Source organism: Lactuca virosa, chromosome 2 (genome assembly GCF_052849685.1).
Source record: "Lactuca virosa cultivar CGN04683 chromosome 2, Lactuca_virosa_CGN04683_v6, whole genome shotgun sequence".
Taxonomy (NCBI): Eukaryota; Viridiplantae; Streptophyta; class Magnoliopsida; order Asterales; family Asteraceae; genus Lactuca; species Lactuca virosa.
The window spans coordinates 312,492,991-312,519,290 of NC_136427.1; the positions used below are offsets into that span (position 1 = coordinate 312,492,991).

At 36.4% G+C, this 26,300-nt stretch overlaps 3 protein-coding genes across 4 annotated transcripts; 1 reads left to right on the forward strand and 2 right to left on the reverse strand.

The window, feature by feature from the left end:
- The first annotated feature begins 210 nt into the window (after positions 1-210).
- Positions 211-4,007, forward strand: LOC145161695 (pyruvate kinase family protein). 2 transcript variants are annotated; one of them, XM_079081287.1, is made up of 6 exons: positions 211-431; positions 1,225-1,278; positions 1,370-1,639; positions 1,709-1,797; positions 1,990-3,570; positions 3,666-4,007. In XM_079081287.1, exons 2-6 carry the CDS (start codon positions 1,225-1,227, stop codon positions 3,799-3,801), a joined length of 2,130 nt encoding a protein of 709 aa, XP_078937413.1. In that variant the 5' UTR covers positions 211-431; the 3' UTR covers positions 3,802-4,007. The 2 variants fall into 2 exon arrangements, with proteins under 2 accessions (XP_078937413.1, XP_078937412.1); XM_079081286.1 differs by having other exon boundaries at positions 1,370-1,797.
- A 233-nt stretch (positions 4,008-4,240) lies between these two features.
- Positions 4,241-7,429, reverse strand: LOC145161696 (spermine synthase-like). Its single transcript, XM_079081288.1, has 11 exons — positions 7,271-7,429; positions 6,196-6,418; positions 6,071-6,115; positions 5,923-5,999; positions 5,676-5,798; positions 5,492-5,596; positions 5,292-5,364; positions 5,155-5,226; positions 4,857-5,052; positions 4,639-4,768; positions 4,241-4,556 (listed from the first exon to the last, which is right to left on the reverse strand). The coding sequence occupies exons 2-11, from the start codon at positions 6,347-6,349 to the stop codon at positions 4,497-4,499; spliced, it is 1,035 nt and encodes a 344-aa protein (XP_078937414.1). The 5' UTR covers positions 6,350-6,418; positions 7,271-7,429; the 3' UTR covers positions 4,241-4,496.
- A 5,027-nt stretch (positions 7,430-12,456) lies between these two features.
- On the reverse strand, positions 12,457-15,388 carry EMB2261 (Tetratricopeptide repeat (TPR)-like superfamily protein). The gene has a single exon (XM_079081289.1). It carries the CDS (start codon positions 15,247-15,249, stop codon positions 12,658-12,660), a length of 2,592 nt encoding a protein of 863 aa, XP_078937415.1. The 5' UTR covers positions 15,250-15,388; the 3' UTR covers positions 12,457-12,657.
- Positions 15,389-26,300: the final 10,912 nt, after the last annotated feature.

Genomic DNA, 26,300 nt, shown 5'->3' on the forward strand with positions numbered 1-26,300 from the left:
ACGAAAGAATTTAAACCATAGGGACCATTTATGTAATTTAGAATAACTGGTTTAACGAAGAAATAATTAAAAACTAATGATAATTACTTAATTTATGTATACGGTAAAACTTAGAAGACCTACGTCATAAAAACAAGATAAATGATCAAATTGAACCAATAAAAACAACATAAATGATCAAATTGAACCGATAACCTAAGTTCTACACAATAATTTTCCCAAAAATAAATTATAATCCGACGAAAAGGAAAAGAAAATTAGGGTCGATAGTCGATACTGTGAAAAGATTGGCAATAATAAAGGGTCCAGCTGTTTGAATCTAGCTCGTGTTGGCCACACTCTTCTTTCTTCTCGCTTCCTCTCTCCCACAGATTCTCCATCTATAACCACCAATATTCCTTGCCGTCAGCCCGTCACCAAGATTCAAAAAGGTAAAAAAATAAAAACTTTTAAATAATATATATATTTATATTGTTCGATTCTTTCCTACGTCATGTTTATCGCCTTGATCATCCTGTTACACGGCATGTATTGATTTGAAAATGAGCACTTGTTTGTTGGTTAGCATTCATGACACCATGGGGTTAATTTAGTTTGGCCAAATCGGTCGTTTGATTTCTCATCTGTGGATATCGGGGGTTGGTTTTAGTTTGGCTTTTGTTTTTAGTTTGTGATTGTGTTCATTTATAGTTGATCTTTTCCCCCCAACTTCACAGATTAAATTTATATTATGTAACCTGCTTGTATGAAGCTATCCTTTTGACGATTATAGGTTATTTTAAATATGCAAAGATCCAGAGAAGTCGGCCTTTCTTACTTAAAACTTCAACTATCATGAGAAAAAAAAAAAAAAAAAAACAACTTTTAGCTGTTAAATCAATACCCGTCTCTGTGTAGAGATAATCTATGTTAGTTTGCATTGGTTTTACATGTAGACTGAAATAGAGAACATAAGCATAGTGATAAATGATACGAGGACCTTCTTAGAATGAGGTGTGCAACATTTTTAATTTGAAATGATAGCCTCATTTACTGTCATTGTGATGTTATCAGAGGGTGTTTGGGATTTATTTTGAACTTCAAAAGGACTTTTAGGCAGAACGACTTTATTGACTCATGGTGGTGAGGAAAGGAGTTTTTAGAAATTTGTGGTGGAAAAAGTCAGTAAGTTGTTTTTTAAAAGTGTTTGGATACTCATCTTTTTGCTGAAAAATTATCTTATAGATGATGTTTGGTGTGGCTTCACTTAGCTCGGTCACCAACCATGCCTCAAATTATGTAAGTAGCAACTCAAGCTTAATGATTAATTCAAACTTTATCTTTGAATTCCCCAATCAACACACCTTCTTTATTGGGCCAATTTTTTCAGGGCCCTTACACAGCTGAAGCATTGGTGTTGGCATCCTCAAACTTACATGAAAAACCTCTGCACTTGTCATGTGGGCTATTAGTTTCTAAGGATAAATTTATTCAGCCTCTAAGGAGACGTAAACGGGCACTTCCTTTGAGCTATATCGTCTCTGCTACTAGAAATGGAAATGATGAACCTGAAAGCAGTGTGGGTGCTTATGCTGCTGATGATCAATCACACATCATTTCAGAGAGTAGTAGGAACTCTACTGAAAATGATTCAGAGAAGGTAATTATTGCTTCTTCAGTATACTTGGATGACAATCACTTGCAGCATGCTCAAATCTTAGGAAATCAGGGAAATCTTCTGGATAAATTAAAGGCTGTTCACATGCATGCTTTAGCAATGGAACAGTGGAATGCTTCCCGACTAAAACTATGTCATAGGTATCTTTATTTATTTTGTGATTTATAGGCCATTAGTTTTTCTAGAAGTTTATGATGCAATAACATCAGTGCTTTGGGGATTCTTGTTGATTATCTAGTAAAGTCCATGTTTTTGGGTACATGAAATCAGGAATTGGAAAATATAATCTGCACCTAACACTAACACCAACAGTAACATCACTTTCCTTGCAGACGACATGCTGTTAGTGCTGCAAACCTGATACATTATTTGGCTCTTAAAAGCCTTGATGTTGACCAATTAAAAGATGAGGTCTCTTCTGTAGGCCTCCTGAACTTGGAAACAATCAATCCGTATGTGATTGCAGGAATCCAGCTGTTGGAAAATCTAAAATCCAAATCTTCAGAAAATTTCAACAACCAGTTGACAGCAAGTATGATGAGAAAAAGGGTAAATTCTAACCGGGATTTTCTTATGGGTCCAGTTGAAGACAAAAGAAGTCATATCATGGTGACAGTTGGTGAAGAAGCCATAACCAATGAAACGTTCATCAATGATATTCTTAAGGCAGGGACCACAGTCGTGCGTATCAACTGTGCCCATGGTGATCCAAGTGTCTGGAGTGAGACAATCAGAAGAGTGAAAATAAACTCTCAGATGCTTGAGAAACCGTGTAGGATTCTCATGGATCTGGCTGGACCAAAGCTGCGAACAGGTAGAATGAAATCCGGTCCATGTGTCATGAAAATATCTCCAAAGAAGAACGCATCTGGAAATGTGATCAATGCTGCTCAGGTTTGGGTGGCACAAAAAGGCGCTGGCTCGCCACCTGCTCATGTGTCTCCAGATGTGGTCATGTATGTGGACGGACAACAGTTTCTTGAAAAGCTACAAGTTGGCGATACTCTTAGATTCCGTGATGCTCGAGGCAAACAAAGGTCACTCAAGATTTCAAAGAAATTCCCTGTTTTTAGTGGTGTTGGATTCATGGCTGATTGTACAAACACCGCTTATGTTGAGAATGGAACAAAATTAAAAGGGAACAAGAAAAGGGCGTTGTTTGGATCTGTGGTGGATGTCCCTCCTACTGAGACGTTTGTTAGATTGAGAGTTGGAGACCTGCTGGTCATAACACGAGATGATTTTGAACAACCACAGTTGACTTCTTCCATGGTTGGTAATGGGAGTCCTAGAGTGACTTGTTCCTCTGGGTATCTGTTTGACTCGGTCAAACCTGGAGAGCCCATTGCTTTTGATGATGGTAAAATATGGGGAGTGATCAAAGGGACGAGTATTTCAGAAATAGTTGTTTCCATCACCCGTGCCGGTCCACGAGGCACCAAACTTGGCCCACAGAAATCCATCAACATCCCCGAGAGCAAAATTCAGTATGAAGGTTTGACTTCCAAAGATATTATTGATCTTGACTTTGTTGGCGCCCATGCTGACATTGTTGGGATTTCATTTGTTCGGGATGTTGATGATATTATTCTGGTTGGGCAAGAAGTTAAAAAAAGGAAACTTGATGGATTGGGAATTGTTTTAAAGATTGAAACGAAAGATGGGCTTAAGAACTTGCCTCTCTTGCTTTTAGAGGCAATGAAGTTATCAAATCCTTTGGGGGTTATGATTGCCAGAGGAGATCTTGCAGTTGAGTGTGGGTGGGAGATGATGGGGGATATTCAGGAGGAAATCCTATCGATATGCAGCGCAGCACATGTTCCTGTTATTTGGGCGACACAGGTACTTGAGTCCCTCGTAAAGACCGGTCTGCCTACTAGACCCGAAATAACTGACGTGGCATGTGGAGCAAGGTTAGGTTTGTGTATTTTATTTTTATTCAAGGCCAAATATTTCTTTCTTCTGATGTATTGATTTGAGCCATGTTGTGTTGTGATTTATCATACAGGGCTAGTTGTATAATGTTGAACAAAGGGAAGCATATTCTGGAAGCTATTGCGACTTTAGATACCATTTTAAAAGGCAGTTGTGCCAAGGTAAAGCCAGATGTCAGACCTCTCGTATTACCCAACCTCATCTCTTAAATCTTCATCTTCTTTACTTGTATTGTAAATGTATCTTTCGAGACAAATGTCATGTCATCTGCATGCTTGCTTGATTTTGATAGCCAAAAAAGTTGTAACTTAGCTTATGTTGGATTCACTCCATTGATGCACTTGATGTTGAAAGTATATATGTTTAATGGTTTAAAGTTGGAGTTGCACAAATGTTAAAGAATCATTTGACTGGATTTTGATCTTTTACAGAAATTCAAATAACTAGTAACAAGTTCTCCTTGCACCATTTAACCCCAAAGCATCAAGTGTGTTAACCGGAATTCTTAATGCATAGATGGTGGCACCCAATGTCTGTGGTTAATGCAGTTGATGGTATGTAGTTAATTTATGTACTAAATTATAATATATTTCTGTTCCAACATTTGATAAATGCTGATCAAAATTGTTTTTAAAAAACGCCCACATCTAAATCCACTTTCTTGGAAACATAACATCCAAGTTCACTTTTATGACAGATAAACACACACAAACAATTTATGGATATATTTCTGGAAGCACAAAACAAAGATTGATGACCATGTACAGAGGACAAATGACAAACCCTCCCATGAATACCATTATTTTCACCATGCATATCCACTAACATACGGTACCTACACCTTACTCATAATTTGGTTTGCACCCACACCACAATATCAAGCCCCACACGAGACTAACAACCCTCAAAGACAGCTAACTTCCCTCTTCACAAATGAAGGCAAGGCAAAGGCAGCTTGATGCATCTGTTTAATATTAAAAATAAAATGAATTATCATACACTCACTAGACTCTGTATAGCATGCAAATAGCAGGTTAATTACGAACCTGAGAGTTGTAGAATCTTAGTTCTCTCCAGTGCTCCAGTGCTCCCTCTACCTTCTCAATGGGGTTTACAGGAATCTTAAAATCTACAGGCGGTCCATCAGTTGAGCACAATATGAATCCAATAACACCACTGAAATATTAACAATCAATCAGTTTTTTTCAAGAATTATTGTTAACAACAGCAGCAATGTAGCAGTAGGGTTTAATCAATGAGACACCTGGGATATGTAGGTACAGTTGCCCATGCATAATGAACAGAACCCTTGAATATATCGCGACATGCGGTGACCATATCCTGGATAAGATGAGTGTGGAGCCACATACTCTCTGCCATGTTACAAAGCACCCCTCCAGGTCTTAATGCTCTTGCTATCGACTCAAAGAAAGGCCTTTCCACTAGTTCTTGAGCAGGACCTACACACAGTTATGTTATGTTACGTTACATCATCATACTTTCCACAACATACATGTATGAATATTCATGATCATAAGCGAAACAAAAAAAACCATACATACCCACAGGATCAGATGAATCAACAATAATGGCATCATACTTTCCTTCAGGAGTGTTCCGGATAAACTCAACAGCTGTCCAAATTCCACAATATCAAATCTCAAACTTAAAGATAAATAATAAATAATAAAAACATTACCATCAGCGACATGGAGATGAACACGAGGATCTTCAAAACCAACAGCTAACTCGGGAAAATACTTCTTACTTACCTACAATTACAATTACAATTACAAACAAGGAGTTACATATATATGATGAGCATGTAACAAAACATTGATTACTTACAGTTACAGTTAATAAATTTTATCTATTTAGTTTCACCACATACATACGTACATCTATAACCATCTTATCTATTTCACATATATCAATTAAATCCACAGAGCTGTGGCGAGCAATTTCCCTTAGCACTCCACCATCCCCGCCACCCACAACCAGAACCTGCATATACACACACCATCCAATATTAATAAGCATGGAAATAAAGAGAGATCAAACTTCATCTTGATGCTAAAGTTACCTTTTTTGGCGATTCAATGGAACAAAGGGGAAGATGGGTAATCATTTCCTGATATGCACATTCATCTTTCTCACTCAGCTGAAGAATGCCATCAAGAACAAGAACTTTCCCATATGTTGCAGACTGTACACATCAATAATTTAACAATTTTAGCATATATGATATATAATATTAACATGTGATGTGATTCTCTAGTTTTAGTACTAGAGTCTAGGGGCTAGGGCTGATCCATGTTGACATGTGATACCTCAAAAACTACAACCTCCTGGTACTCTGATTTTTCCTTGAACAGAATCTTTTCTACTTCCAAGGAATGCGCTTCTCCTGATATTTATTATACACAAAAGGAAACTCAAGTTGCATATTCAACATATATGAACCCTAGCTTAAATTACCTGGCCACATGGGGTTGTTAAAGTACATGCTTTTGCCACCTATATCTGCAGCAATTAACAACATAATGATGATCATCTCAAACAGTAACCACATGATTCATGATTCTGATTATTCAAATGATTACCAGAGAACCATCCAGAAACAACTGTTGCATGACAATTGGCTTCAAGCTCTGAATCAACACAGGAAGCTCTTGCTTTCAGGCAACAAGATGGTTCATTCGCCCTCCCATCCAAACTTCTCTGGACTTCCAAGTCTCTCCCTGCGTCTCCCTCCATAGATTCTCTTTTCCTTCTCCAGTTTCAGCCTCTAACACCAAAATATGGACCTTACACTTTAAGTTGCTACTGCTACGATAACATGAACATGAAACAATACAAATCAACAGCTTTTATAATAGGATAGATATAGAATACAAGAAAGGCTTAAAAGGTTAGACTAAAGGGGGGAAATCTTGCAAAGACACATGGACATCAAATTCAGCAATCACAATATTCTGTTTTGAAATTTTTTTAGTATAGAAACCATCAATTCTATTCCCCTTTCCCTCCTTTTGTGACATCCTAAAGTAAAAGCAATCATCTACTTTACCAAGAACATTTCACAAAGTGGATTCTAATTAGACCTGTAAACAGATCAAACAACATAATGTGATTAAATCAATCTATAAGTCGAAAACGTGTACATTTACCTAAAACAGCGTAACATATAAGCTAAAGATCAAGATTCTTGGCAGCAGGAAGAAAAATATAATAGCAATCCAGATAACATAAAAGAATTAATAAAAAAAAAAGGAAAAGGTACATGTGAAAATACTAACTTTTGATTGGAACTGCCAAAGTACAACTAATTTACGAACTTCGATAAAAAAAAAAAAAAGTTCAAAAACTAATTTCTTAACAAGCTTACAAGGGCCTGGAGAACGTGAATGGAACAATATATAAGCTAGGGATTGAAAACTTTTGGGCGGCACCACGAGGGGATTTACAGAAATTCTAATTATAGCCACAAAAAGTTTAAACCCAGAAACTTTCTCATCTACCGAAATATATAAACATGAATATAGGCAAAATAATCGATTATATCTGAGAGATGAAAGGTCCAAGTCAGGGAAATTGAAGCATAACGTCAGTAGTTTGTTGATTGTGTAAATGTGGTCAACCGAAACGTACTCTCACAAAAGAGATTAAAAAACATACACACACAGAGATACAGTGGTAATCTCTCCCTCGATGTGGTCGCAGCTTTTGGGGATTGTGCTTTGAGTCGATGAAATGGCGTGAGGTGGGTGCACAGATACATTAATGCTAAATGACGAATTGGGAAAGGTTTCAGCCCTTGCCAAAACAGAATATTGTTGGCAAAAATCCCATAAGCTTTCCACTAATTTTTACACGGGATGACTTAGAAGGGTAATATATTTTTCGATTTGTACACATTTGATCACTGAGTTTTTTTTTTCCATTTACATTTACTCCTTCAACTTGTTAAACTATACACATCAGTCCTTATGACCGGTTACTTCAGGTTAGCCGGGAAAATTGACTTAGGGGCCGTTTAATAGTTGCTGACTGAGAAAGTGCTGATTGGGAAAGATCTGTCTGAGTAATAAATTCTGACTGAGTAAGAAACCATGCTGTTTGATTGTACATCTGACTGAATGTGCTGATTGATGCAAAATGACCATTTTATCCTCGTGCTCTTTATAATAATAATAATAATAATAATAATAATAATAATAATATAAATAATATTAATAATAATGTATACAAAAACTTCCAGCATAATAGATATTAAATATACTATTTTAAAGGTTAAAACACAAAAAACCCTCTAGCTTGGTGGTAAACGCTATTGTTTGTATAGGGGAGACTCGAGTTCAAATACTGTAACCTCCCATTTCACTTGTTGAGATTCGAATTTTTATCCAAGGGCAATGGTATTATTGGAAAGTCTTGCTTTCTTTCTCGGTCAGTCTCCTCCCAACTCTTTTCTCGGTCAGACATTTCTTACCGAGTCAGATGACCAAAGTTGGATTATCAAACAGATTTTGCTGACCGAGTTAGCCAAAAACGTCTGACTTGACTCGATCAGACGCGTATCAAACGGGGCCTTAGTAGGGTAATATATTTCTCATTTTATACATATTTAGTCCTTAATATTTTTGTACACATTTAGTGCGTAATATTTTTTTGTTTCAAAATAAGTCATTTTTGTTTTTGTACTCATTCAGTACATATGAATGATTTTTTTAGGTTTTTCTTACGACATCTTACATGAGACAATAATTGATAAAGTGTGTGGGGTTGTTGATATTTATGTGTAACGTCTTATTTCACAACAAAAAATTTTCATTTTTAAATAAGGCAAAAGTCCCTAACTATAAATCCATTATTAAGAAACAAACGTTTATTCCAAAATATATTTATCGAAAATCAGAGTAATATAAGAAACGTAGAATCCTCAATACTGTTGATGAGTGTGTACAGTCATGCATTCGCTTTCCCACGATCAACGATAGAACCTAAAAACATAAACAACTGGGTAAGCACAAAGTTTAGTGAGTTTCCCCCAAAATATCTAATACAACAAACACATTATCATGCATAATGGGCCCACACTCATCAGATTGGAATACCTTGGCTTAATCAGTCATCGGACTGGAATACCAACATGCAACAGGTCCAGTCACTCATCAGACTGGAATACCCAGGGTTTGTCGGCATGTCGCCTTAACCTAACCGCTCTTCTCGAGCCTCCATGCCTACGGCTTACAGTCGGCCCGCACCAGGTATCTTGGCCTACAACATATAGCAGGATCACCTCAACCTATCCCACCACCATATGACTATCTCACGTAAGATGTCGTGAGAAAAACCTAAAGAAATCACTCATAAGTACTGAATGTGTACAAAAACAAAAATGACTTATTTTGCAAAAAAAAAAATATTAAGGACTAAATATGTACAAAAATATTAAGGACTAAATCTACACAAAGTGAGAAATATATTACCCTATTAAGTCATTTTTACCGGCTAACCTGGAGTAGCCGGTCATAAAGACTAAATGTGTACAGTTTAACAAGTTGAAGGGGTAAATGTGGACGAAAAAAATAATCAGTGACTAAATGTGTACAAATCAAAAAATATATTACCCTTTTAAGTCATTATCTCTTTTTATTATTAGTTCGTTTTTTTTTTTTTTTTTTTTTTTTGCAAATTTGAATTTTGATTTTTTTTAAACGTTAAACTAATCTAGTTATTAATTACCAACGTTGTAAAAAAACGTTTAGTAGAACCTCTGTGATTAAGAGATTAATCGGTATACGTGGGGATTAATTGGAGATTAATCGAAAACCTCAAATTATTAATAAAACTCTTTAACAACATAATATATCCTAAGAAAATAGTATTTGAACATTTCAAATTTTGAAAATATGAAATATTTTGTATAATATTGAAAAAATTAAATACTTGAAAAATTAAAATTTTGAAATTTTGATGTAATATTTAAAAATTTACATATTTGAATTTTTTTTAATTTTTCCCACCTAGGAGTGCCAAGTAACTCCACGGACCACCAAGCGAGATTGACCGATATTGACCAATTTCTGTTAAGCACCCTTAATCATAATTGGTTGTAGACCGCCAAATGATTAATCTCCGATTAATCGGCCGTCAAGGCCGATTTCTACAACACTGCTAATTACAGTCTATATATCTTAAGTGAGACTTGAACTCATGACCTTTCAATTGAGATGATCACTCCCTACCGCTAGCAAAAAATATTTTGGTTAGTTTTGATCACTTTTGACTAACACCATAAATATTCCATCTATTTCCCAATAAAACGTATCAAAGTTTCAACTAAATTATAATTAATCATAAGGGATGCAACTCGAAAACTATTGATGTCTTTTTGATGTGCAACATCATTTTCACATATGAAACAAGAGAAATAAAAAAATACGAATATGGATACACATTGGTGCCTTTGTTCTGCTTGGGTTAATTTTTTAATCGATTGAAAACATGATATCTACAATATGAAGAAACTTATAGTCATCTCTCTAGGTTCAACCTTTGAGGTTTTATCTTAAACCAACTTAATTTTTGGGAAATAAAGATTAAAAATCGATTTAGCTTAACAAATAATCAAATGTTTTTTTTTATAGAATTCAACGTTAAGAAACGATTTAAGGCTATGTTTGGCGTACTAGCTGAAAAGCTAGCTGTTAAATAAAAAGCTAGCTGATAGGTGAAAAGTTAGCTGATAAAAAATAACGTTTGGTAAAACTAGCTGAAAAGCTAGCTGAAATATATAAAATTACATAAAAGGACATGTAGGAGTATGTGTTTCTATAATTAATTAAGGGGTGTATTTGGAAAATTTTAAAAAAGCTCATAAAAAGCTACTCTAAGTAGCTTTTCAAAAAGCTAGCTTATAAACTAGCTTAAAAGCTACTTTTTGGCTTACCAAACACGACAACATAAAAAAGCTTAAAAAATAAGCGACCTTATCAACTAGCTGTGGCGCGCCAAACACAGCCTAGTTGAATCTTGAAAAATATATAGGTTATTTGTTGTTCCATAATTAAAAAACATTCTTTAAAAATATTTTGATTGGGAGTGGTTGTGGTAGGTTCATTTTAATTTTATACATATAAAATTAATAACAGTAAAACATTGGGTGAGAGTAGGTTGTTGTAGGTCCATTTTACTTTTATACATATAAATTATTAAGATTAAAACAAATTAAAGTTACAGTAAATTACACGTGTGGTTCTTGTGGCATTGTGCTACTTAAGCGTTTAGTCCTTAAGCTAAGTTTTTTATGCAATGAGTCCTTAAATGTCAAATTTGTTGCATGTTTTGTTCTTATTATATGTTTTTATTGCACGCTTAATCTATGTTTTAACTTAAAAAACTATTGTATCCTTATTAATTCCCTTTATAAATAAATTTATGATTTATATATTAATAAATTAAAAAAATCAATTTCCCTAAAGCCTAAGCAACGTTAAGAGTAATTCTCTCAGCCACTATAAACATCCCCGCCACCTGCATCATCGGTAACCCGCATCGTCCTCAGTCATCCCATCCAATCACTGGTACCCTGTATCGTCATTAGTCATCCCACCCAACACAAGGAACTCACACAATTGCAGCCCACATAATTCCTGCCTCCTTCCCTCAATTACAATCTCGTCACTGCTAGCTTATAAGCCACCATAATCCCGCATATGTTGGAGTGTGGTGTACACCAGACTAAATCACCACCACCTGTACTACCGGAAAAAAAATGACCCATTAAACCGATGAATATTCGAACCAAAAATCCAAACAATAAATCAGAACCACAAATTCAAATAAAAAAGAATCAATCCAAAAAAAAAACTCAATCCATTTAACCAGAAATTAAAGCCAGAGACATCAATAGAGCCGCCGACAGTGGAGATGAACAGACGCCCCATTCCCCTCACCTTCACCCTTGACCCTCACCCACTTCGTGGCTATTTCACCTTCGAAAAACCACCGCCATCTTCTTTTTCTTCTCCGACATGCACTCCCCCCCCCCACACACACACAAAAAAAAAAAAACGATTGCAGCAATGCTCCGGCCGCCAAATCCAAGTCAACTCTCGTTTTCTTTCTTCTCGGTCACCACCTTCGAAAAACCACCACCATCTCCTTTGTCAATGCACTTTTTCTAACAAGAGGATTGTAGATCTGGACGCGAAGTGGTGGCGTAGAAGGTTGCACATCCGGAAGGTGAAGTGGTGGTGTGGGTTGTCGGCGACAGAAAAAGGAAGGAGAGGATGGGAAAGGAGGAAATGGTCTCAACCTCTCACTGATGCTATGATCTAACAAATGTATAAGGTTTGGTGGTTGTTTTTTTGGAAAGGGAATTTCCTTAACGAGGGTTTTCGGGTCAGCAAACATGAGGCTTTGCTTCATGCCCTGGAGTCATTGTAGGCGAACCTTCATGACCACTAAAGCTGAGTAGTATTAGGATTTGAACATGAGTCAATAGGTTATCCACCATATCTTCCACATGCCGTACCTATAAGGTTTGGTGGTTGTAATATAGCTTTTAAGGGGTTGTACATTTTATCTATTTGATAAATAAATAATAAACAATAAATAAATAAGAAATATACAATAAATAAATTAAAAAATAAATAAATAAGGTCAATATAGTCTTATTAGGTATAACAAGGACCAAACATGCAACGAATTTGACATTTAAGGACTCCACACATGAATAACCCGACTTAGAGACTAAACTGTGACCTAGCAAACAAATTTAGAACTAGTTCATTTTGGTAGGTTTTTTCGGTCCTGATTCGACCTTACAACACGATCTTGCAAAATGTGAAACGAGGTTAGGTAAGATTCCGATCTTAATAACCTTGCACTAAAAAGATGATTTAATTTAACTACAACAATCAAATAATGATAAACAAACACAAACAACCCCCATATAAAGTTCACCCCTTCATATCAAGTTGTTAGAACTTAGAAATTAGAATGTACATACAACAAAAACTCCGCCATGCTCTCAATTTACTTTTTCTATTTCGTAATCACCAATAGTCGTTGCAAGAACATGACCCATTCTTAAAATGATGAAATCTATTGGAGTCCCTAACCACAATTTCTCTTCCCCTTGCCACCGATATATACTTCATTGCAGTGTGACAATCTCCACATACCCTCAAATTCTTCAACACCCTTATCGGTTTCGTTTTTGACATACTACTTATCAATCCAAACGCCACAGCAATCTTCTCACTATGCTGAACCAAATATCCTTCTTTTTCTTTCTCGTCCAGTTCATGAAGAACAAAACCCGTATCCGGAACATACCCCAGTTTCTTTATCTCCATCACCAATTCATCCAACTCTTTGTATATCTCATGGGCACGAGGATGACACGTGTCCCCTACAAAAAATTTATGCGATTGATTCTCAGCTTCTATCCAGCTGCAGCCTGCTTCCTTCATCAAGTTCCTTTCTTTCATGGTTTTACGGATTTTAACGACCGAATCCCATTCACCCTTTGAAGCATATAAGTTAGACAACAAGATATAAGCAGATGGGTCATCCGGATCCTGTTCTGTAATCATTTTTGTAGCTAATTTTCCAAGTTTTGCATCACCATGGACTTGACAGGCTGCAAGTAATGTTCGCCATACAAGAGCATCAGCCTTGAAAGGCATTGACTTGATAAAGTCGAGAGCTTTTACAAGAAAACCGGATCTTCCCAATAAGTCAACCACACACGCGTAATGTTCCATCTTTGGGTTAATCTTGTGCTCATGGTACATGGAATCAAAGTGTTTTAGACCCTCATCAACCATTCCTACATGACTACAAGCCGATAAAACAGAAACATACGTGACTTCATTTGGCTTCACGCCTGCGTTAACCATTTCATCAAACTTCTCCAGGGCATTTGTAGCAAAACCGTGTTTTGCAAAACCGGTAATAATTGAAGTCCAAGATATGACATTCCGTTCTTCCATTTTGCTAAAAACCCGTGAAGCTGCTTCAATGTCCCCACATCTTGAATACATTGAGATCAAAGCGTTACATACCCTTTGGTTCGAAGCAAATCCCGACTTTATTAACCGTGCGTGCATCTCCTCGCCCTTTCCAAGAGCACCGAGACTGGCTGCTGCACTTAGTAGACTGGCAAATGTGAAAGAATCAACCGCCTCTGTACCTTTTGTCTCCTCAAATTGATTAAACATCTTGAAAGCTTTGTGAGAATCCGTGTTTTTAACATACCCGTCTACAATCGCGTTGTATGAGATTAAATTCTTCTCGAGTAGAACTTCAAACGCCTTTTGGGCATCTTCCATGATACCGGATCGAGCATACATAGTGATAAGTGAATTCCCAACACAGTTCACAGACGCAAGACCAGATTTCACTGTGTGGGTATGAATTTGTTTACCGATTTCAAGATTCGAAAGGTTTCCGCTTGCTTTTAGAAGGCTGGAGAAAGTGAAATGGTTTGGGAAGACATGACCTTGTGTGATCATATTTTTGTAGAGTTGAATGGCGGCTGTGTCGAGACCTCCACTTTGTGCATATCCTGTAATGATTGCGGTCCATGACATCACGTTATGATTAGGCATCCGTTCGAAAACTTTTGTAGCATCCTTCATTGGTTCAGTGGTTGCACACTTTGCATACATGTCCACGAGACTACACCCGGTGTAGACATCTGAACACAAATCTGACTTAATCACCCACGAATGCAATTGCTGACCAACGGAAACGAATCCCAATTCAGCGCAGGCAGACACTACACTGCTTAAAGTAAACCGATCGGGCATAAACCCAGATGATAGCATACTTGAAAACAAATGAATTGCATCTTCATGATGTCCCATTTGTGCATATCTAGTGATCAGTAAAGTCCATGTAACCGAATTTCTCTCAGACATTTTATCGAATACTTTCTTTGCAGACTCCAAGTCATGAAACCCCTTCGAAAACAAATCAAGCAAAGCACATCCAACACAAACATGAGATTCAAAGTATCCGGTCTTAATCGCAAACCCGAAAATCACTTCTCCAATCCAAGCATTTTCTCCATTACAACACGCTTGAATCGCGGCCGACAAACAAAACTGATTTGGGGATTCCCCATGCCTTAGCATCTCAATAAAAGTCAGCAACGCTTGTGATTCGAATCCATTATGCGCGAAACAAGATATCATGGCACTCCAAGAAACCAAATCCCTCAATCGATCATCACCCATGGAATCAAATATAGTTTTAGCAGTAACCCAATCCCCGCATTTGGAATACAAGCTTATGAGCGAGTTCAATACAATTGCGTCCAGTTTTATTCCAGATTGGTTGAGTTTCGAGTGAACAAGCTTGCCAAGTTCAAAATTTCGGGTTCGGATGCACGATTTAAGGAGGACGGAGAAGGTAGTGAGGTCTGGGGTGAGCTGGTGTTGTTGGGTCATAACATCAAGGACTGAAATTGCTTCTTGAATCTGCCCCACATTGGATAAACGGATTAGTCGGTCCTTTAGAGGTTCGAAAGTGGGGTTTTTTAGGGTTTTAATCAATTGCGTTCTTTTGGTAGAAGGATTTCTGGGTTTGTGAGACGTTGGAGCCAATTTGGCGGGAGAGAGAAGAGGGAGAGTTGACATTTTCAAGAAGGGTAAATTCTGGACTGAACAACAAAAATGGAAAGTATAGACTATAGAATACGCAGATATAGAGGAGCCTTTTTGTCAAAGAGATAGTTTAGAAAGAAAGACAATAAGACACCCAACCCGATGGTCGATAGATAGCCCCGTGAAGTATTTTAACCAAAGAAACATTTCATTTCAAGATTACAATATGCTTTTTTTTTTTTTAAAATAAGAATGGTTAATTAAACACCTTATTATGGCCATGAACACGCATAGGTTGGGCACAGTCCCAGCTTTGAGAAACGAGAATGTATCTGCACCAAAATCAGATAATGCAATATTTTCATTTATGATATGGTTTAAGATGAATATCCATTTATTTTCATTGTTCCAAAAGACAACTAGAGTCAAAGTATTCTCAAAATATCAGATGAATATCCATTTATTTTCGTAAGCATTCCTTGCAGACTAAATATCCAGGAGATGTCGTGCGGTCATGTCGGGCCATTCCTTTTTAAACTAGAAGTATCTGAAACATTTTAAATATAAACCGTAAGCACAAAGCTTAGTGAGTTCTCCGAAATATCACATACATCTAGGGGTGTGCGCGGTGCGGTTTAGAGTCAAAATCGCAAACCGCACCGCATGTGCGGTTTGAAATATTTGGAAACAGCAAACCGCACCGCGAAGGTTGTAAACCGCGTTGTGCGGTGCGGTGCGGTTTGATATCGTGCGGGCGGTTTAGGTGCGGTTTGATACCATTACAAATAGAATATATATATATATATATATATATATATATATATATATATATATATATATATATATATATATATATATATATTAAATATTTAATAGTCGTTGTTGAATATTAGAGTACACATATGGTTTGGATTACATTGCATAATTAGTTATCGTTCTACAGGTCATCAACTATATTACAACCCTTAACAAATTATACAATGCAGTTAGAAATATATATGTAATTTGGATCGATAATATATAACTATATATACGTAATTTGGTTCGATTGTCAGAGTTTCAATGCAATTAATATATATATATATATATATATATATATATATATATATATATATATATATATATATATATATATATATATATATATATATATATATATATAAACATTGCGGTGCGGTGCGAACCTCGAATTTGTAAATGTAAACCACAAACCGCACCGCATATTGCGGTTTATAAAAATTACAAACCGCAAACCGCACCGCAAACGTCGAAAACCGCATTATGCGGTGCGGTTTGGTGCGGTGTGGGCGGTTTGTGCGGTTTATGCGGTTTGGTGCACACCCCTACATACATCACAACATAAAATAAACAACTATGAGTTATCAGCAACCCTAGGGATTATCAACAATCCCAATCGGCTAACAGTACACCCGGTGGGTTATCAGCAACCCTGAAGACTATCAACAATCTTAGTGGGCTAACAGCACACCCGAGAGTTATCAACAACTTCGGATAGCACATAACAACAAATATCAAGTAAGACCCAATTGGTCAGCATGCACACATATTACCATACATGCAAGTATAGTGACAGGACTCACCTCGATCGGTAAAAGAATAGATCTCACAGATGAGTTGTCGGTGCTAAAGTCTCTCCCACTAAACATATCCAAAACTAAACCCTAATTAGCAATTAAGGTAAATACTCCAACTTAGCAAGTCCAAATACCAAGATAAATCCTCATTTGGGCAAAAGACTATTTTGCCCTTTTAGGTCCTCAACCCTCACAATTGACCAAAAGTCAAACCGGTCAAAAAGTCAATGCTCAACCTTTCGTTGACTTACGTGCGACTTACGTCTTACTCTACGTAGGGCGGAGAGTTCTATCCAGAAAATGTGCAAGAATCAGGCTACGTTGGGCGTGCCCAGATTACGCCTCGTATACGGCGTCCCTTGCCAAACTTCATTTTAAGCACTTAATACATTAAGACATTTCACTCAAAGCTCAGATATGGTTCCTAATAGCTCCATAATGGATAAAGTTTCCAACTTAATCCATTAGGATGGTCCAAATAACCAAGATCTAGCCTTTAAGTCTCAAAGGGACCAAAAAATGCATCTTTCTCAACTTAATTCATTAAGTCCAAGTCTCCAACCTTCATATCTGAATCAATATGATGTTTAGATGGATAAAGTTTCCAACTTTATCCATAACAAGGTCACAAACTTTCAAGATCTAAACTGAATGCACTAAAATGACCCAAAAATGATAAACAACTTGCATGGCTTAATGAACAAGCACCAAAGCACAACTTTCCAAGTCCAATAAGTCCCACGAGTGTTCTATATAGCTCAAAAGGTGTTGGAGTTGCCTCAACTCCCAAAACACAAGCTCAAGGGAACAAAAAGTGACAAATATGACAATTAACAAGATCTATGAAACCAATGAGCAAGTTTGAAGCTTTTTAGTCACAATGGTCCAAGAATGAAGTAACCTTGTTGGATCTATTCTTGAACCCTTATTCTATACGCTTTCCACAACCTTATTCTTCAAGATTCCACCTTCTAATGGAGAAATAAGCTCATAAATGATGGCAAGGCTCAAAAAAGGTGAGAGGAGGCTAGGGTTTCTCAAGGAATGATCTTTGGTGATGGAGGATGGTCATGAGAGGTTTCCTATAAGTTAGAACCCTTAAATAGGGCTCAAAACCGAAGAATTAGGGTTTTGATATGCCGTGATTAAGCCCTGCGTAACCTAAGTTACGCCATGTGTAGCGTATTAGAAACGTGATCCACACTTAGAAAGCTACGCCCTGTGTAACTTGCCTATGCCTTGCGTAGTAGCTATTCCCTGTGTAACTTTCCTACGCCCTGCGTAGGACAAAAACCAATTTCCACTTCAACTTTAAACAACCATAACTTCTTCGTTTCAACTTCGTTTTCGGTGTTCTTTTTATGCACGGAAAGGTATTGAATAGCACCAAAATTCTATCTAATTAATTTTGACTTAAAACATACCGAACTAAAATCCTTAATTCATGAAAGAAGTTTGAAACATCACTTTTCCCATTTACCCTTTGACTCCAAAACACAAACTAAGGGCTTGGATCACATAACCAATATTATCAACATCCAATAGGGTCTAAACCATATTCCCATGAAGCCCAAGTGTAACATCCCAAAAATACGAACCGAAAATTTCATTTTTAATATAACGATTCATAAAATAATTTATGGAAAAACATCATCAAGTAATTTATTTCATAAAACCATGGATCAAGTGTCTCAAAACCATATCATAATAATGTCAGAGTACAAATCCCAAGAATCTCATATGCGAAAATCATGTGTGTGATGCGCTGCTACCGTGCCGGCTCCTTTCCCTTCAAAGAAGAAGGACCTGAAACAAAAACTGAAAATCGTAAGCACAAAGCTTAGTGAGTTCCCCCAGCATACCACATAACATATAGCAACATACCGTCGGACAATTTTGGGGTGCCCGACCTATCCTGCCAGGCAATTCTGGGGTGCCCGACCTATCCTGCCAGGCAATTCTGGGGTGCCCGACCTACCCTCCGATTTATCTCAACTGGCTACGGGGACTATTTCACCCCTACCACTACCATATAATATCATAGCATTGTTGGATAAGGTGTCTAAGTCCATAACTTATTTGGTATATACTTGACCCGACCCGGCATGGTCCATTTGGGTTGCACTTCACCCAAACTGTTTATGGATAATTTTATGAGAATTGTATACTTACGATTTATTAATATATTATAAGTTATAATATATTAATATAAAGTCATGTTATTTAATTAGTTTTAATCTTGAATTAATTATGAATTGATTTAGTGATTAAAAGGAAGACTAATTAAATCATGGGCTATTGTATTTATATGGTGTGGGCTAATGCTCATTTGTTAATGGGCTAAGCTTATATGGAAGTCCATGGATGATCCATGGAGATTTTAACCCATGGATCCTTGGAAGAGGAAAAGACATGGGTTATTAGGGTTTCACCCTAACCATGTACACTATATAAACAAGCTTATATTGCATGAAAAAGACACTAGTGTGTGTGTAAGTGTGGTGGCCAAAATCAAGAGTTAGTATACTCTCTCATACATTTTCCAAGTTTGTGGTGATTTGAGATTTCCATTTGAGGCATTCACATTATTGGTGCTTGGCTCTCAAACTCCAAGGAATCAACAATCAACAAAAGGTATGTAACTCATCTAGTTCTTTTATGTTTAAAAGTACCCCATGCCATGCTAGATAGGTTATAAACCTTGGAAAATAATATTTTGCATGTATCTTAGACAAACATAGATCCAAGGTTTAATAGGGTTGCATGTACACTTAGGAAGTGTTAGAATGCTCAAAACCCAACAGTGGTATCAGAGCCTAGGCTTGTTTGTTTGATACTTGATGCAAAATAGTGATAAAAGGTCGATTTTTTGCTGTCTGACTGATGAACTCGCCGAGTCCATGGGGGGACTCGCCGAGTTCATGTGTAAACTCATCCTACTCGCCGAGTAGGTTCGTGCACTCGGCGAGTAGGAGCCTCAGAATGCAGATTTTCGACTTTTGCTGCTGGAAATGGACTAGAAACATTACCCTAAACTGTTTTGGTGTTTTAAAACTTGTTTTAGTTGGTGTAATGGTAGTTCTAATCCATTTACAATAGCTTATATCAAAATTTCATGCTTTGTATGTGTTCATATAATTCTTGAAACTTTGATGATCATGTTCATGTTCTTATGAATTTAGAAGATGATAGGAATTATTTGCTGAATTGTTTAGGATTAATTCTTGATCATTTATGTGTTTTAATGGAGTCCATAATTTGTCCTCGAGTTATGGATATCAAAAGGTCACTTCTTTTAAACACACACTTAAAACACATAAGTTACATAAAATGAAGAGTCTTCATTTTTATGAACCTTTAATTCATAAGTTATGAAATGAAAAGTTTTGGAGAGTTACAAAACTTGCCCTCAAGTTTTGGAATTTGTAAAGTTTCACACACTTTAATAAACTTTAATTCCAAACCCTTAGAGTTTTAAAAGTTAAAATTAAACCCTTATACTATTTATAACATTAATGGTTAATTATTATATATATGTATAAGATCAAGTCGTTTTACCGTTAGTAGGCCTCATTCACGAAGCCGGTCTATAAGGGGGGTATAAGGTTGTTGCCTATAAAATGGCAACTTAATGGGTGTCCATTCTCACCCACCGCTTCCTTGATCGGTGGAGGGTCGTTAGCCGAACGGGTAGGACAATGACTTTAAATTCTCATTAAAAGTATAATGAATATTATAAAGTAACTAAAACTTTTATAAATTCCCAATCTTAGTTACTTTAGGAAAATGTGAATATGGTGCTAACCCATGAAATTCACACTTTGTACCTTACCAAGTCGTTGGTGGAGCGTGTGTGGTTAACCGGCACACTAACTTGGACTAGTAAGGATCACGAAGGGTGACTTAATGTTTATCATAGATCGGTGGAGCGTGTGTGGTTAACCGGCACATCGATTAGGTGATAATATTAAGGGTACCAAGTGAGTTTGCATGGTTATTCACACCTTGTTTTGTGATCCTCGGCATCCCAGTCACAAAACCTGAAGGGCACAATCGAGATTGAAACATGCCATTGAAAAGTTCAATGAATCTCAAAAGATCTAGGAGTTTCAAATCCAATTAAAACCTAATAAATTATTTCGTTTTTCATGGTGGAAATTGGTGAATCGTCATTCACCTACCTTCAAATATTTTATAGCTTGGATTACGGCATCCCTCTTCCAAGTTATAGAATATTGTGTTGGGTCCTAGCCTTAATATTTCATATTGGGTGTTACATTAAGGACTTGAATCAACTAACTTGATTTTCTCCCATTGTAGATGTCTGGTTCAGACAACTATGATCTTCCCAAATCGCTTGGAACAAGCTTTCCTCCTGAAGATGATGTCCCTCAACATCATGCTTCACTCCCTCCACCTCCTCCATTTATTCTCCCTGACCCACAACCCCGAAGACTTGAAAGGTTCAAGGTCACTCAAGCTCTACTAGAAATGAAACATAAAGATGGAAGACCTGTGTGCACTCATGTCTTAGGAATGAAGTCACACATTGACAGGTTGAGAATGTTGGGTACTGTTATTTCAAGGAAGTTCGTTGTTGACTGGGTTCTTCAGTTACTTCCTGATCGTATGGTGAGTTTATTAAAGACTACCATATGACAGATCCTGACATAACCCTAATAGATCTTTCTTATTTGCTTGTTGCTGCTGAATCAGCAATGATTTGGCGCAACGGTCAAGCAAATATTGATGGAAGGTCTAATTCTCAAACTTCCATGGACATGGACAATGGTAACATTGGAAGTCCAGAAAAGCTTTCTCTTCCCAATAAAAAGGGATCGGCCTTGGTCAACCCGGTTGACCAAAAGGTAAAGGGAAAGGCTAAGTCTGTGATTGTCTCGTGTACCATTCCCAAAGAGTCTATATGTTTTTATTGTCATGAGAGGGGACATTGGAAGCGAAGCTGCCCTGAATACCTGAAATGTTTGAAAGCAAGTAGAGACAAAATGTTTGACTCGGCTTCAGGTAAGTCCACTATCTAACTTTGTTAAAATTCCTAATTGTTGATTCTTATTACATGATGTGACTAGGTTGCATCTTGATGTTTAGCAGGATCGAGCAAAAGGAAGGTTAAAATAAGAGTGTGCTAAATCTGATCACGAAGATGGATTTCTATCGCATGGTTCGAGGATCGGATTTTTGAGCTACTACTTAAAAGTTATGATAGATTGCTAGGAAATATGTAATATCATAGTTTTCATTTGAAGATGCATTGTAAGGAATATTTTTCCGGATTTTAATAAAGAAATAAAAGTTTTGTTTAGTTTATTTTATATTATATCCCCTTACAATGGCATTTATGGAAATTGATGTTTGTATGTTTCTAGAAATATTGGAAATATGAGGTTGATTCTCTCATATGTGGTAGTGTCTGAATTTTCCAAATGAGGAAAGGTTCTCATCACCCAAGCTTCAGTTAGACAGAAACTTGGAATCATACAAGTTGTATTGTATGATGAATGAGAATTTTCATCTTTGTAAAATTGAGACTAATTCATTGATCACATGCATATGTGAGTCAATTGAAGGACTAAGGAATTAGGCACACTGGGTGTGTGCTGGTCAAGGTCCACCACAAAGATCAATTCGTCATAATTTACTAAAGATTAGTAAATATGGTTATACTTATAAGGTTAAGTATAATTTTGTAACATTGGAAAAGTTTCAATGTATGGCAGAACGGATGAGAAGAATCAAATTTGGCAGAAAGATAAAAGTTTCTCAAATCTGAAAAGATGGAAGAGTACTTTAGTATCATGTTTTTATGATCATCTTAATGATTATGAAACCATATCACAAATTCATACTCTAAGGACATCTTAGTGCATTGTTATGACTAAGATGAGGGGTCATGAATTGTTGGAATGGTTAAAATCAGGAAGATGGATCATACATGGTTTTATGATCATCTTAATGATTATGAAACCATATCACAAATTCATACTCTAAGGACATCTTAGTGCATTGTTATGACTAAGATGAGGGGTCGTGAATTGTTGGAATGGTTAAAATCAAGAAGATGGATCATACTTCGTTCCAAAACAACTCTTAGAGTCATAATCCAAGATTGTAACATTGAGTGACATAAAGTAAGGTTTAAAACACTTATCAAATGTAGTGTAAAATGTTTTCTACTCCTGTACATTTGAAATTGGTAAGTTGTGATGTCTTGGATAAGACAAAGACCAACTAAGACCAATTGTGTGAAGTGTTTATCTTGATAAGAATCTGCACTATCCCTTGAATATTTGTTTTGTCAAGGAATGGTTCTTGACTAGGGAAACTTATATGTCAAGAGGACAGTGGGAGTCTTTAAGATCCTGAAAGGATTTCAAGATATCAAGAGTAAAACCTGAGTTTTATCACTAGCACACGACTTAAGGTTTGCAACCTATTAAGTTGACATAATTCTTGTTTCTGTGTCTGTTCCTATTAAGTTGACTATGCATATGAGTTTTGTTAGTTCTAAACTGTGTGCATAACAGCTTGGAAGCATTGGTGGGCCTTGTGCTACCAGGTGACAAGAAATTAAGATTGAACAAGTTCAATCCATGTAAGGGTAATTTGTCACTAACCTTGTCTTGTGATTATGGTTTTGACAAATTCACATGGATAGAAACTCATACACTATAAAATCTAAGTGTCATAAGGTTTCTCTCCGATTCATGAAAATGATGGTGAGGAAATGCTTTCACTAAGAAGATTTTAAGTAGATAGCAATTGTGATGTTTGCATTCTCAAAGTCGTTAGTGGAGTGTGTGTGGTTAATCGGCACACTAACATGGACTTGTGAGAAATGGAAAAGGTCTAAATAATTAAGACTATGATTACGGCATCCCTTTTCATAGTTCTGGAAATTGTTTAGACACACATGTGAGCTATCTAAGAAAGGGTGTACGAATCTAAATTTCAGAAGTCCAGCTGATTTCTGGAAATATGTCAGAGCTAGTGGGAGCATAAGTGTTATGCTGATAATCATCATGTTAGTGGGAGCATGAATATTATGTTTAGTGTTGCAAGTTAGCAATGTTAATTATAGAAAAACAAAAGTTTCAATTCGTAATGTTGTAGGGGTTGAAAAAGTTGTTTTGCTATAATTAAGGGAGAGGAAATTATACTTCATTTCAATTCTAAAAGTTTAGATTGAGTTTTTAATCATCTTTAGTCAAGGATATATATATGAATTTTATGTTGGAATGGTTCAACATAAGGAAATTCTATATATATTGCGTTTCTCAAATTCGATTATGATTACGGCATCCCTCTTCATAGTCGATTTTTGAGAACATGGCAAATAAAAAATATTGTAGCAAAAGACTGATCTAGTATCAGGTCTTTATGTGAGACATCATGAATCGTGTACCATATGCTTCGGATTTAGGATCGGTCACATGTGCTATAATATTTATCCGTTCTAAATTTTTCAAAATGCTTAGAGCATTAAGAGGGAAAAAGGAATAGAACCGGATATGACTAAAGTGATTAAGCAATTGTCGAGGACAATCTAAGGTTCTCCAAAGATTGGTTGCTCGGGGACAGTTGGAAGTAGGATATAAATTGTTGGAAAGGACCATATTGACATATTCTAAAAAGAGGTAACTCTTGTTCGGAAGTGATAGTCAAAATGGGACTATGGAAATTTCTCCATAGGTGGAAGTTATTCAATCTGTGTAAGATTAGAAAACCTTAGTGCAAAAAGGATGTTCAAAGCAATGTACTTTGAATATGAGACTTCGTTTCCATAGAGTTGATCTCCTTTGAAATACTCTGTAATGACTGTTGACAAGTTTTGTGACTTTGTGCATAATCATTACAAGAGGAACATTGCATAAAAGTTTAAAATCTAACAGTTTTTTGGTAAATGGTAGGAATTAGGGAATTTTTACATTTACAATAAGAATTTGGGATTGTGAAATGAGCATCATTGGAATCATGTTCAATTGATCTATTTCACAAAGTAAAGATCATAGACAAACATAGTGTGCATACTTGGAGTATGGCATAACTATTGTTTAGAAAAACAAAGTGTACATGCTAGGAGCATGGGACGACTGTTGTTTTTGTTCAAGTATTAAGTTGATTATTTGAAACATTATACAATGAATAATGTGTAATCAATATGGTGATAAATAAAAGGTGGTTTTATTTATATTCAAAACGGTTCTGAGACCATATTGGATTCGATTATTATTGTGTTTCACTTTGCATGTTTTGACTTCCATAATAACTAGGTTATTCTTTCCGAATGATTAAGTTATTCAAACCATCCACAGTCGGTCATATGTTGGAAGTAGATATGAATCAAGACTGTCATGAGTTGGTTGTAGAGGTCTAAGATGTTGGACATGGCTACAACACTCATGAGTGCTCATAAGTTATGAGTATTGGATTCAACCCACGCTCACTTGCATCACTTCATGGAATTTATCTCGAGTGATCGTGAGACGGTAATATCATATAAGTCTTCAAACCTAGAGATATGAGTTGTTACCTATGAGTTGGTTGTGCATTGATTGCACGTAAACGCATCAGTAACTTGATGTTATAAAACGTGCCTTTGTGTATAATTCAACAAGTAGTAGAAACAAGTATATGAGTCGAAGTTTATCTGTTCCTTCTAGTCCTTGGAGGATTAGAAGCGATATCTGGGCCCCTCGATGATTTTGTTTTGACCTATGTACCGGGCCCGGTCAGAACCTAATTGATGTGTTCAATTTAGTTCTTTGTCAAACAAATCGGAAATCGGGAAACAAACTGCTGGACAATAAGTAAGACATTGTTCCATGTATTTGTCCGGCTGATATCATGAGAACAGAGGATTATATGATCACTTATCTAAAATGGCGCTTCATAGTTCAACAGAGTTTTCGAGAGCTACGATTGCTGGTTGGTTCCTGAAGTAACATACGCAAATACAGTTATTAGACTTATCCAAGTGGGAGACTGTTGGATAAGGTGTCTAAGTCCATAACTTATTTGGTATATACTTGACCCGACCCGGCATGGTCCATTTGGGTTGCACTTCACCCAAACTGTTTATGGATAATTTTATGAGAATTGTATACTTACGATTTATTAATATATTATAAGTTATAATATATTAATATAAAGTCATGTTATTTAATTAGTTTTAATCTTGAATTAATTATGAATTGATTTAGTGATTAAAAGGAAGACTAATTAAATCATGGGCTATTGTATTTATATGGTGTGGGCTAATGCTCATTTGTTAATGGGCTAAGCTTATATGGAAGTCCATGGATGATCCATGGAGCTTTTAACCCATGGATCCTTGGAAGAGGAAAAGACATGGGTTATTAGGGTTTCACCCTAACCATGTACACTATATAAACAAGCTTATGTTGCATGAAAAAGACACTAGTGTGTGTGTAAGTGTGGTGGCCAAAATCAAGAGTTAGTATACTCTCT